General features: G+C 50.4%; 1 protein-coding gene across 1 annotated transcript in view; it reads left to right on the top strand.

The window, feature by feature from the left end:
* LOC108515805 (collagen alpha-1(XXII) chain) overlaps positions 1-13,876 on the top strand; it is a gene marked incomplete at its 5' end in the record, with an annotated part of 153,903 nt that overhangs the window by 32,053 nt on the left and 107,974 nt on the right. The window contains 5 exons of the mRNA XM_017852946.1: positions 1,148-1,189; positions 4,042-4,074; positions 9,066-9,119; positions 9,384-9,437; positions 10,243-10,296. Of these exons, the coding sequence (XP_017708435.1) occupies positions 1,148-1,189; positions 4,042-4,074; positions 9,066-9,119; positions 9,384-9,437; positions 10,243-10,296 (237 nt within the window). The remainder of the gene's footprint in view (positions 1-1,147; positions 1,190-4,041; positions 4,075-9,065; positions 9,120-9,383; positions 9,438-10,242; positions 10,297-13,876) is intronic.

Genomic DNA, 13,876 nt, shown 5'->3' with positions numbered 1-13,876 from the left:
TCCTGTTTGCCTGGGTATCACCCGTGGAGGCTGCAGAACAGCCAATATTGCAGAACAGCAAATGTTGCTGCCTGATCCTTCCTCTGGAAGCTTCATCTCAGAGGGGCACCTGGCTGTATGAGGTGTCAGTTGGCCCCTATTTGGAGATGCCTCCCAGTTAGGCTACTTGGGGGTCAGGGACCCACTTGAGGAGGCAGTCTCTCTGTTCTCAGATCTCAAACTCCATGCTGGGAGAACCACTACTCTCTTCAAAGCTGTCAGACAGGGATGTTTAAGTCTGCGGAAGTTTCTGCTGCCTTTTGTTCAGCTATGTCCTGCCCCCAGAGGTGGAGTCTACAGAGGCAGGCAGGTCTTCTTGAGTTGCGGTGGGCTTCACCCAGTTCGAGCTTCCTGGCCACTTTGTTTACCTACTGAAGCCTCAGCAATGGTGGATGCACCTCCTCCAGCCTCGCTGCTGCCTTGCAGTTTGATCTCAGACTGCTGTGCTAGCAATGAGCGAGACTTCATGGGTGTGGGACCCTCTGAGCCAGGTGCAGGATTTAATCTCCTGGTGTGTTGTTTGCTTAGACCGTTGGAAAAGCGCAGTATTATGGTGGGAGTGTCCTGATTTTCCAGTTATCATCTGTCATGGCTTCCCTTGGCTAGGAAAGGGAATTCCCCAGCTCCTTGCACTTCCCAGGTGAGGCGATGCCCCACCCTGCTTTGGCTCACCCTCTGTGGGCTGCACCCACTGTCCAACAAGCCCCAGTGAGATGAACCCAGTACCTCAGTTGGAAATGCAGAAATCACCCGTCTTCTGCGTTGCTCATGCTAGGAGCTGTAGTCTGGAGCTGTTCCTATTCAGCCATCTTGGAACCCCCCTCACTTTATTACTGTTTACACAATAGAATAGTGTATAGTGATATAAATGATCTACCACTACACATATCAATATGGATACTTCTCAAAACAATGTTTTTATATGTCTGAAGTAGTTTGTAATTTGGAATGTACATATGTAAATTTGTATATATGTATGTATCTATGAAGGTAGGTGCGGGGTGGGTGATTCTGTTGTCCGGGGAGAACAGTGTTAGCTGATCTGTCACAGCATAAGCAGAGTTGGGAGGAGGATTAATGGTCGTGGTTTTTCCATTTCTCCATCTAGGGTGAAGCTGGTCCTGCAGGCCCTCCCGGGTTACCTGGAACTGTAAGTTACTCTGCTTCTAATTCTTTCTCCTCTGAATTCCTATGATATTGGGATTCATACTCCCCCTCCACCAACCACCACTACTTAGTTTTAAATATCTCCCCTACTGGGGTTTGCCAATAGCTAGGCCCATTCCTAGGTCCTACAAACCAAAAATATATACAGTTCTCTAAGAACCATCCTATGTTTATTGATTTATTCAGCAAAAGCCCAATTATTTATCAGAATGGGTGCTAGATACTGAGAATACATATCTGCCTGTCACATATGGGGAAACTGAGGTCCAGAGACAAGAAGCAGTTTGCCCAGGGTAAGACTGTACTACCATGACCCAGGAACTGGCCTTCATTCATCTGCCCTCTATACGTGTTAGGGTGGGCATGGCGAGTTGGTGTTGAGTATCAGTAAGAGCGTGGGCTTTGAGGGCACGAAGACCTGGCTCCCAGCTCTGTCATTCACCAGCATTGTGGTCATAGTTATGGTCTAACAAAGTCAGTTTTCTCGTCTGTTAAAAGTATTATACCCAGCTATCTTGTACATATGGAGTGAACGTTAACTGAAATGGTACAAAATATTTAGCAGAGTTTCTGGCGCATTATAAATATTAAAAAGTTTAGAACCTACTATTATTATTATTTATCTTACTTCCAAGAACTGTATAAGGGGGAACATTTTTCTTTTTTATTTTTTTCCATTTTAGTGTTTCTTCCTGGTCTTGAGATCCTCTGTTTTGACCACCTGATTTCAGGGAAGTTTGCACATGGCTTCTTGGGCTGGCCTGACCCTATACATGTATCAGGAGTTGGCCAGTTACTATCCCCCTCAGGGGATACCAGGAGAGGAGAGAGCCTGTGCACTCGGAAATCCCATTTGTAGTGTGGCAAAGAATCTTACTCTATGTTCTTCATCAAACCGAAATCATTATTCCACAACTCTGTCTCCTCCCCAGCAACACTCATCAAAATGAGACTCGGACATTCCATAAGGGCGTTGGAAGAAATTGGAAACACAACTTTAGAGTTAGAATTAGTCATATCAAATTTTTGTTTAAGGTTGATAACCTACAGCACTGGCAGAGGTGCAGAGCAGCAAACACTCTCAAACCTTTTTGGTGAGAGAACACATTGGGTGCACCTATTTGAGAAGTTACTTGGCAGTACCAATGTATCACAAAGTGCCTACCCCTTAGCTTAGATATTCCATGTCTAGGCATTTATCCTGCAGAAATATTTGTATGTGTGCATTTTTAAAAACATGTATAAGGATATGCATTGTAGTGTCACTTACGACAATAAAAAATTAGAAACAGACCACACAATCATAAGCATAAAATTAAGTGAATCACAAAATATCTGTATCATGGAATTCTACAAATTGATATGCATACAATATGTGCATGGTCTTGAAAAGATAGTGATATTCAAATTAAATGGAACAAGGCGAATTAAGTGGAAAAAATTGATTAGTCAATCCCTGCATATTGAAAGATGAAGAGCACTGGCTCCCCAGGCCACCCATGTGGATGCCAGTTCCTGTCCTGACATTCACCAGCAGCTTGTACTTCATTCTGTGGTTTGCTTCTGTGTCCTCTAATTTTCTTATCCATAAGGCAGGACAGAAACAGATAGTCCACCTCTTAGGAGTTATTGTGAGACCACATGAGTGAAGGCCTGTCAGTGACTCTAAGTAACCATGTATAGTCGCTGTTACTATTTGTATAACTTGCACAAAGTTATATATTTCTAAACATTTATAATTGTGTGGAAATATATAGGAAACATTTAAAAACATGGTAAACTGAAAAACAGTGCCTTCTGGAAATCGGATGGGAATTGGGGACATGGAAGGCAAGGTATAGGAAGCTCCTTTATTCCTTCTTCTTTTAATGTATTGTGATTTAGGACCATTATCTATGATTTTTTTTGTGCATTTACTGCCTCTTTTGGGCCCCTGCTGGGACCCAGGCATCTGCATGGATCAGATCTGTCAGAGCTTGTAGCCTAGTGAGGAAGATAAACTAATCCTACTGTGGCAAAGATACACCTACATTGCAAATGATAGTAAATGTGATCCAGGAAAAGAACAAGATGCATCAACAAGAATCACATGGGGACCCAGGTTATATTTGCATGGTGGAGAGGGAAGAGGGATCCGTGAAGACATGACATTTAAAAGACAGCTGTGGGTCTCCATATGACCTTAGTTAGTCATAGATACGGAGAGGACAGTATGTTCCAGGTGAGGGGAACAGTATTTGCAAAAGCTTTGAAGCTGGAGAAAGTGTGACACCTAAGAAGCCTTAAACACACCCTAGGTTGGGGTGGCCAGACTGAAGGAGCCTGCAGGGGCCAGTGTGCCAGAGTCTTTGTAGTCTGGGCTCTGTGGAGCAGGATTTCCCCACCCCTGCTTCTCTCCCCAACCTGGTCTACTATGCAGCTGCATCGCTGCCTGATGCCCAGCAGATGGCAGTAGTGAAAATAAGACATTGTGACATGAATCCAGTGTCCTGGGCAGGGCTCTTTTGGACACCTGCAGGGAAGAATGTTTCTTTCCCATTTTACTGATGAGGACGTAGAAGCTGAGGAGACATGTCCAAGGTCACACAGGGTCTGGAGCTCAGGTCTTGTGCCTCCAGGGCTCCTGAATCTAACCACTATGCATTTCTGCCTTCATAAATAAATAGCCAGGGATTTTAAAGGAAGATGTGAATCTAATTTTCAAAACTAATAATCGTTCCAGGAAGCTTTGGGGCTGTATCCTTTCACTTGTAAATCTCACCAAGGCAGGTTTTAAAAATGAAACACTGGGTTTCTTGATGCCCATCTTTCTAATCTCTGTGGTTTCCTTTTCAGACATCCCTGTTTACACCACATCCACGGATGCCTGTAAGTAGCAGCGGTGCCTCAGGGTGCCCAGCATGCCTCGGCCTGGCAGGCGATGTATGGTGTGGCCTGGGAGCCTGGACCAGGTGGGGACTCAGCCCCATCGCGCTTGTCACTGTCAGGCATCGGGGCTGTTGGGCTTGTCCTAAAAACAGGTGGAGAAGGGACCTTGCAGGGAACTGGCTCCAGGGTCAGGCAGGACATTCCAGGGGCCTAGAAGTCACCTCTTATAGCCAAGAGCAAAGGCCAGGCCTCTCTGGGAAAAGTTAATTCTTCAGTAACACAGAGAGAGGCTGGTGGTTTTGAGGAGACCAGAATTATTTGAGATGCCAGAACATGAGAGTCAGAGAGAGGCAAAGACGTTCCTCATGGATAATGGCAGTGAAGAAGACCAGAGATAGGGGTGTCAAGAGGGGACCCCATTCTCAGAGAGGCTGTTCAGGGGACTGGAGCCTGAGCCTGAGACGTAACCAGGGGTGTGCCAGACGGACGGAGGGCGATGCTGGCTACATCCACACACAAAAACACGTCGCGGGAAATAAAGCTTTATTATCACTGTGACCTCTAGAAACCTTTTTCCTCTCTTTTCATGAAAGACTCTTCAGAAAATAGGTGTTTTCAGGATCTCTTTATGCTGTTGGCAACACTGCAGCCAGAAAACATGACGTTGTTTCTTTTGCTGCCTTTGATGCAGTTCTGCTATTAGGGCTTGACCTGCCAGACAGCTGAGAAGCTGGGGTAGATGTCCATTTCAGCGGTTGCTATCTTCATTTATTCAGTATTAAGTCGATTCCATTTTAAAAGCTTAAAAGAATCCTGTGTGTGATGCAAAAGAAGGAAGCAGGTAGAGAGACTGAGTCAGGTGCTGAAATCACTGCAGGAGAAGGAAGGAGTTTGTGCTTCAGAAGCATAACGGGGAGGTGGGGGTGTGCCGAGGCAGCACAGACTTGGGGAGAAGTGGGTGAGAGACTCTGCGGGAAAGAGCAGGTGCACAGGGCTCTGGCTGTGAGCCTTTCCTGAAGGGAGAGAAGGCCCTGATGTGAAAGGAGCCCTCTAGTCACTGAGCTGTCAACCGTTAGAGGGCACTGCCTCACTGCCCACCTGTCCTTGAAAATGTTCCATCTGTTTCTTCGCTGAGACCTAGTTTTCTCAATTATAAAATTGGGACAATAAAAATATGCTTTCAGGATTAAATGCAAATAACAGGATATTTGCACTTTGTGTAAAACATTTAGAACTCTGCTCCGCTCTGGCAGAGACAGGCACTCCCTGCATAAGGGCCGCAGCCCCTCTCTCACCTGCAGGGCAGCACTCACTGCCTGAGGAACTCCCTTCCCTGCCTACCACCCTGGTTTCTCACCTGCTCTCGCAGACAGGGGCTTGGAAGGGCAGAGCACCCCATGCAGCAGCTCAGCTCCGGGCATTTTCCTGGCACTGCTGCAGCTAAGGCTCCTAACAGCCTTGAGGGAGTGGCACCTGTGTCCATCTTACAGGTAATGGTCCTACAGCTCAGAGGTGCTAGGGAGCTTGCCAAGAAGGCCCTACCTGCGAGATAGGAATGAGGGGCTAGTGTGTTAGTCATAGCACACTGGATGGAGTGTCTGTACTGCCTTTGCTTCAGCTTGGGCTGGCTGTCCTGTGCAAGGGGCTTCCCATCACACTGCCTGTCCCTTCCACTGGTTGCGTGCCTTTCCTGGACCACCTCCATGTGTTGCCTCCCCATGCCCCTGACATCTGTGGGCCTCCCTCCCTCAGGTCCACCCTGAGCCCCTCAGGGTTGAGACAAGCCTACATGTCCAGCCTCTCCTTAAAGGAATTGCTCTGTAAAAACACAATTTCCAGAGCATTCCACTGGGAAGGCACATGAGGGGGCCTGTGCCGCCCTCCCCTTTGAGTCCCAGCACTGACATCCTTTCTGCAGGCTCTGCATTGCTGTGGGAGCCTGGGAGCCAGGAAGTCACTCTCAGATGCAAACAAGGAAATTATGCCTATGAAAAAAAAGTTTCATTGTGGACAATTGCCTGAGTCTCCCTGGGACTGTCTTCGTTGCCATGGCAACCCATGTTTGTATTGATGGGTTTGGAAAGTGTTATTCTGTTTGACTTCTCCCTGCTCTCCTCAGGCACATGCCTTTGAGTCCCTGCAGTGCAGGAAGAGGCTGGGGAGAGAGCAATTTAGAGGGGTGTTAAGGTCTGCTGCATAATGAAGGAAGAGAATGGAAAGGAGAAGAGGAGGTGGAGGGAGAAGCCTGACTCATTTTGTTGCCCTCTCTGGGACTGAGGAGGCTCCTGGGGATAGCTGGTGGCTGCACCTGATGAGGTGAGAGGGTGTTGGTGGTTTGCAAAGGACAGAGCAGGCTGTTTGAAGGTGTGCATATATCTGGGGTCTGCAGATGTCAGAACCTTTGCTGGAGGATGGAGGGACAGGCAGCCTCGTGCTTGGGGAAGTTACAGTGGAGAACTCAAACAAGGTTTTGTAACTGGAGGCTCATCAGTTGTTCCAAAGCAGCTGTCTTAGGAAGGCTCTGTCCAACCAGCCTGATTCTACCCCTCACCCTGCTAAGGAGGCTTCCAGGATGCCCAGGCAATGACCAGAGCCTGCAGAGATGATCATGAGTCCCAGAGATGGTGTTTAACTTGGCTGAGGTCACCAGAGGGCAGTGGGGAGGAGACAGAAGCCAGCTAAACTTAAGCATTCAATAGCTACTGATAGAACTGTTCCAGAGGGCTCCTGGGGGGAAGGTACTGCCTCCTGACTCCTAGGCTCTGGGGCAAAAATGTCTTGAGCATCTTGATTCCTTCTCTGGCCTGTCTGACCCCCATAGCTCCTCACTTTGTCTTCCTGCCACTGCAGTCCCGTTCACCAACACTGGCAGAATGTGCAAACGTCTTCCCTGTGTGTCTCCTGAAGCAATCCCATAAGCCCCTTTTGTCTTTACACATTGTGTTGCCAATGACTGGAGGACCAGAAAAAGACTGGCAAATCCCCACCATGGGTAGTTTTCTAGGAGGAAAACATGCTAGAAATAATGGTATTATTGTCCATGGTGAATGGGGCTAGACATGTCTCCTTCTGAGCTCAAGGGCAATGGAGATTCTAGGCAGAGGAATGAGCTGGCATCTGTTGAAACCTCCTCTGTGTTGGGCACTGTGAAACACTTTGCAAAAGCAATCTCACTGAATCCAGGTCACAGCTCTATGAGGTAGACCATGTCGTTCCATGCAATAGGTGATGCTGAGTGAGGAAGCCAGCTTCAGACCATGCGGTGTCCAACTGCTGTACCAGAGAGAGGCTTGGGAAGGGAGGGCAGGTAGGAACCATGGCTGCAAAGCCTTTAACATTTGCATGGGCATAGAGAGAGAAAGTGACATGAAACCCTTAGTAGATAGTATCTTTCTATGCTGATTTCTCCACCAAGTAAAGGTTAGAACTAGCCAACCTCAGGTTCTCTAATGTAGACATTAGACTCTTTCTTCCAGATGCATCCAGGGTCCTCCCTTCGTCTCCTGCTCTCTAAAGCCGTGTCTTGCAAACACCCCATCCATGCAGGACTCTCTTCTACACCCAAGGCAGATGCTCATTCCAGCTCTCTTTGGGCTTATCTGTGGCAGGGGAGCCCGACGTCCCCCTAAGCAGGCTGTGGGGATCTGGGACCATAGCAGGTTCTGCTCCTTGAGAAGGGTCGTACACTGCCTTTCTGGGTACACGTGCTCTGGTTGTTATCTGCCTTCCTGGAGAACTCTGCAAACCCGTGCCATTTCTCTTTGATGTCTTGCCTCTGCTGCACCTTCTCTGTACCATTGACCTTCACCCTATGTGAAAAAGAGACCACTGTTTATTTTGCAGATGTGGAAACTGCAAAGGTCATATGGGGTCAGTATGGGTAACTACTTTGCCCAAGTTTATACGGCCAATAAGTTGGAGGGCCAGGGCTCCCAAGACAGGCTGTACGGGTCTGAAGCTTAGGCTGTGTCCACCCTGGCCCACTGGCCCCACTCCTCTCCTGCACAGTGGCCCTTCAGCTGTGGAAACATATGCCCTTGAGCCCCTGGAGGGCTGCCCTCACTGTCGTCCCCCATCTGCTCGTCTTCTCCTTGTTCCATATGAATTGCTGAGGATCACGTGTCCCTTCAACCCTCCTGGGAGATGTGTTGGGCACCCTGGACGTGGCTCCCTGGAAGTGAGCCTGCCCTATCTTGGATCATTCCATCCTGGGCCCACCCAGGGCACTGCCTGTCTAGCCTGTGTCTCATCCTTTCTTCAGCAAAAGTTAGACACACCATTCTGGCCATCCAGAGTCCAGGGTTCAACCCCCAGTCTATCCCCAAAGGTCTGGGTCTCCTTAGTTAAGCACCCCTCCCCATGTAGAAAGGGGTTGGAGCTGGGCACGATGGTGAGGATCTGTAGTTCCAGGAGGCAGGTACACAGGAGGCTATGCAGGGAGGATCGCTTGAGCCCAGGATTTCAAGAAAGGTCTGGGCAATATAGTGAGACCCCATCTCTACTAGAAAGAGAGAGAGGAAGGGAGGGAGGGAGAGGGAGAAAAAATAGTGTTTGGGCCAGAGGCCCTTAAAGACCCTTCCTCGTCTCAAAACTCTTCCTATCATTATTCACTGATGATCTGCCACATGCCAGGCTCTAAGCTGGAGGGGACATGAATCAAACCACACAACTAAGTGTAAAACTGCCGCCGTAACGGGTCAGGAGGAGAAAGGCACGGTACACTGGCCCACTGTAACAGGAGGGTTGGGCCCATTTTAGTGTTCAGCTTCCCTGAAGAAGTGATTCCTGACCTCAAAGATGGAGTCAGAATCAGTCCTGGGGAGTAGGGGGGAAGAACCCCTAGGCAGAGGGAACAGCCTTTGGGGGTGGGAACCTATCAGGTGATACGCAGGACTGGAGGTGGCCTGTGTGGCCAGAGCTGGGGGCATGTACTCTGTGATGAGGGGAAGTTTTCCCTGAAGTTCACTCTACCCTGTGCTTCTCACCAACAGGGAGAACAAGGGCCCAAAGGAGAGAAGGGCGATCCAGGCGTGCCTGGGGAACCGGTGAGTGCTTGTGTCCCCCTTCCCCCACAGGGCTGCTTACCTGAAGATCCGGACTCCAAAGGCTGCCCAGCTCTACATCTGCACCATGCGGTCCACACGCAGGAGCCCCACTGAGTGGAAGGCGGCCCTTTCTCCTCCTCAGGACACTAGCCACTTCCCCTCTTTGGATCTCAAATTATACCCATTGCGGCGTCCCTGCCCCACCCACCCATCTGCTCAGAACCAGGAGGATGGGCTGGTTCATGGCAACTTGTGTGCTTTCAGGGACTGCAGGGCCGTCCTGGAGAATTGGGGCCTCGGGGACCTGCTGGACCACCGGTAAGAAAGTCATCCCTTCCCCTGCTGACTCAGAGACTTGGAGATCCCAGCCATGCTCTCTCCCTCCAGGCCACCCTCCCCAGTTCTCTCCCCTGGCATTTTGGGAGTTGACGCTGAGGAGAGCTGCCCCAAGGTGCTGCAGAGGCTATGTGGCCCTCACTAAATGCCCCAGACACAGCCATGGGGCCAGGCCCCACCTCTGTACCCCTGGATGTCCCTACTCTGTCACTGAAGGGTTGGTGTAGGCGAGCTCCGGGTTTCTGCCATGCTCTCCCTTCTCCTGCTCAGTGGGATCTGGAGAGCAAGGGCCTCTGCATACAGCGGGCACCTTGGTTCCCAGAGGATTGCAGAACGGGAAATGGATCCCAGCCATGGAGGGGCAGTGCTGGTTTAAATGACACCTGGTGCATGTCAGTGCTTTGATTTTGTCATTTTGCTCGGTGTTAGCCTCTGCACTGGATCTTGGTTCTCTGGGAGACTCTGTGCTATGGTGGGAGACCCTGCTGGGGTGACAGGGGACCCTGATTGGCTGTGTGAGCCCCTGAGAGCTACATTTCTACAAAGGGCTGGTGCTGACCCCTATACCCTGGGTCGGTGGTGAGGAAGGAATGAAATCGCGATATACCCAGCTCCAACAAAGGGCCAGGAATTAGTGGTTTTCTTCACTTTTTAGACAGTGCTCCTGGCCCCTTCGGTTTGGAATCATGCTTCTGATGAGCACGGTATCCCAAGACCTCCCTGGCATGTGGGAAGACAGCATCACTGAGGGTCTCTTACCCCCGCCCCTCTTTTATTTCCTGTGCAGGGTGCTAAAGGACAAGAAGGTGCACATGGGGCTCCTGGAGCAGCTGGAAACCCTGTGAGTCCCTATGATCCGCCTGCCTTGTGGGGGACCCCCGGAGGGAGGCCCCACCGAGTGTCTGCTGTGGCTTACAGCTCTGGGCTAGCTAGGGAGACGTGGCCCAAAAGGTCCACCCACACTCGAGTGGTTGGCTGGAGTCAGCACGGAGAGAGGTTCTGGCCTCTACCACCTTCGTAGCATTTCTTGGCTTTGTCCACATGCCCAGCAAATGAAAGAAATCTCTTTCTATGCACATGTGGATGAGACACACACACACACCACCAATCACAGGTGAGGTTGTTACACCAGTAAGTGTGCTTACATGCACAACCATGTACACATACTCTACAAACCAGAGAATACACATCCTATAATACACGTATGCACACGTACACACACACACACACACACACACACACACACACAACCCCAAACACACAGATGCAGCCAGGAAAATACACGGACACCTTTGCATAAGCACATAGGCACACTCTTTGGCTGCTCCTGGCTCACCCATCCTTGGGGCCAGATCCAGGGTGTATTTGATCCCTGTGGGGGGTGGCACTTGTTCCTGGAGCTGATTCGGGTTCTGTCTCATGGTGCAGAGCCAGAGATCTCAGGCTGGACTGTGGAGCTGGTGGGAGGCAGGATGGGCTGACTCATCCCCGGGTCTCTGTGGAGCGGTGCTGGCAAGAGGAGCAGCTGCAGCACACGTCCAGTCTGCTCCTAGCACCAGTGGGCTCCTGTACCAGCTAGAGGTGCTGATATGACCCAGGCACCATGCATAAGGCTGGATTGGAACTGGGTCCTGCCAAGGATGACAAGTGTGGTTGCCACAGCGAGAACAGATGGCAGCTCCTCCCCGCTCCATGAAGAGACCCTGTTCCAGCCCGGCCTGGAGGGAATGAATGAGTGGTAGGCAAGGAGGTGCTGGGAGTGTTCCTCCATGAGTCCTGACCCTGGAGACGTGCAAGACCCAGGGACAGTGGGGAACAAGGCCTGGAAGAAACATGGGCAGCCTCCAGGGCCGTGAGAGCTCCCTGCTTCCCCATGCCCATAATGTTGATCCACCTGGATGTGCTAACCCCATCTTTCTTTCATGGTCATTGCCCAACCATCAAGTTCCTAGTTCAACCACTTCTTAGCCCGATTTTCCAGTCGAACCAAACACACACCCACAAAACATGCACATACACATGCGCAACATACACCTCCACAAACACACACATGCACACATACCACCTCCACCACATACACAAACCTCCACATAACATGGCATCACACACCACACGCACACATACAACCTCTGGTCCAAACATGCACACCATGCACACACACGAAAACACACCTCCACAAACAGTCACACACCCATGCGCACACATACCACACCTCCACGAACATGCCAAAGCATGCGTACACACACAACCTCACATGAACATGCACATGCGCATGCACACACCCCTCCACAAACATAGACGCACGTGCACGACGCACACACCTCCACAAAACATGCAACACACGCACATCACAGCACCTCAAGCAGCACACACCCATGCACACACATACACACCTCCATGAATCGTGCACACATGCATGGCACACTAAAACAACGCTCCGTGACATGCACATGCACACAAACCCCTCCACAAACATGCACACATGCACACACCTCCATGAACATGCACACGTGCACATGCACACATACACCTCCACAAACATGCACGCATGCACACACGCATATCCACGAACATGCGTACTGCCACATACACATCTCACAAACATGCAACATGCACGTGCACACACACCCACAAAATGTCACACATGCACGCACACACATCCCCTCCAGGGAACATGCGCACGTGGCACACGCACACACACACCTCCACAAACGTGCACACACCCATGCGCACACATACACCATCCACAAACATGCCACACACACAAGTACGCACACACACCTCCACAAACATGCACACACACATGCACACATACACCTCCCACAAACAGCACACACAGGCGCACACTACACATACTTCCACAAACCATACACCATGCACCCGCACACACCTCCAATGGGCATGCACATGCTCACAGCGCGTGCCCACACACACTCCACGAACATGCACATGGCGCACACACTCCACTCGGACATGCACATGCGCATTGCACTACACACACCCCTCCACAAACGTGCTAACACACCGTGCACACAACACACATCCACTAAACATGCACACACACACACACCTCACAAACATGCACACACACAAATACGCACACACACCTCCACAAACATGCACACACCCAAACAATACACCTCCAACAACATGCACACACAGGCGCACGACATACACATATCCACAAACATAACACATGCACCCACACACCTCCATGGACTATGCAACCATGCACACGTGCGCGCCACACACACCTCCAAACAGTGCACATGCGCATGGGCACACACACACCCCTCCACAAACGTGCACATACGTGACACACCACACCTTCCACAAAAACATGCCACACACACACCCCTCCACAAAACGTGCACACACGTCCACACATCACACACCATCCACAAACATGCAACACACTGCACCTCCACAAACATCACACACACATGCACACACACACTTCCACAAGCATGCACACATCCATGTGCACACATACACACCCTCCACAAACATGCACACACACACACACCTCCACATAACATGCAGCGTGTATGCACACACACCTCCATTGAACATGCACACACCACACACTCCACAACAGCTACGCACATGCACCTCCACAAACATGCACACACCACATGCACACACACACTTCCACAAGCCATGCACACACCATGTGCACACATACACCTCCACAAAACATGCACATGCACACGCACACCACACCTCCACAACATGGCAACATGTGTATGGCACACACACCTCCCACGAACATGCACACACACACGCACACATACACCTTCAGAAACAGTGCACACGCACATGCAGGCACACACACATCTCCACAAATGTGTATATACCCATGCGCTTCCATACACACTTCCACAAATATGCAGACGCACGTATGCACACACACACCTCCACATACACACCCACACACACACCTCCACAAACATGCACACACGCACAAGCACACACACCTCCACGAACATGCACACGCACACGTGCACACATACACACATCTCTACAAACATGCACACGTGCATGCATGCACACACATCTCCACGAACATGTGCACACACACACACGCACACATACACACACATATGCCACTGAGATCTGAACTGTTTCATTTTCAATGTTTTCTTTACCTCAGGCACTTAGGATAAGGCCAAACCTCACCTGAGATCCTCTTCTCAGCCCTTCTCTCTGCCCACCCCAGGCTCCTCCACACCCCTGTACCTTAGCTCTAAGGAACTTCCAGAGTCCTCCTGCCCTCCTGCCTCTCACCTCTGTGCCAGAAGCCCACTCACCTGAGGCTTGGTGCTTGGGACACCACGGCCCTCTAGGGAGAAGGTTCATGTCTGCAGGGGCTGTCAGGTCAGCAGCAGTTCCAGCACATCGTGGTGAATTGAGTATGAGAC

Source organism: Rhinopithecus bieti, unplaced genomic scaffold, assembly GCF_001698545.2.
Source record: "Rhinopithecus bieti isolate Rb0 unplaced genomic scaffold, ASM169854v2 scaffold_34489, whole genome shotgun sequence".
In the NCBI taxonomy this organism is placed as follows: Eukaryota; Metazoa; Chordata; class Mammalia; order Primates; family Cercopithecidae; genus Rhinopithecus; species Rhinopithecus bieti.
Note: the sequence above shows the minus strand (reverse complement) of the source record. Positions and strands in the feature narration are given on the sequence as shown.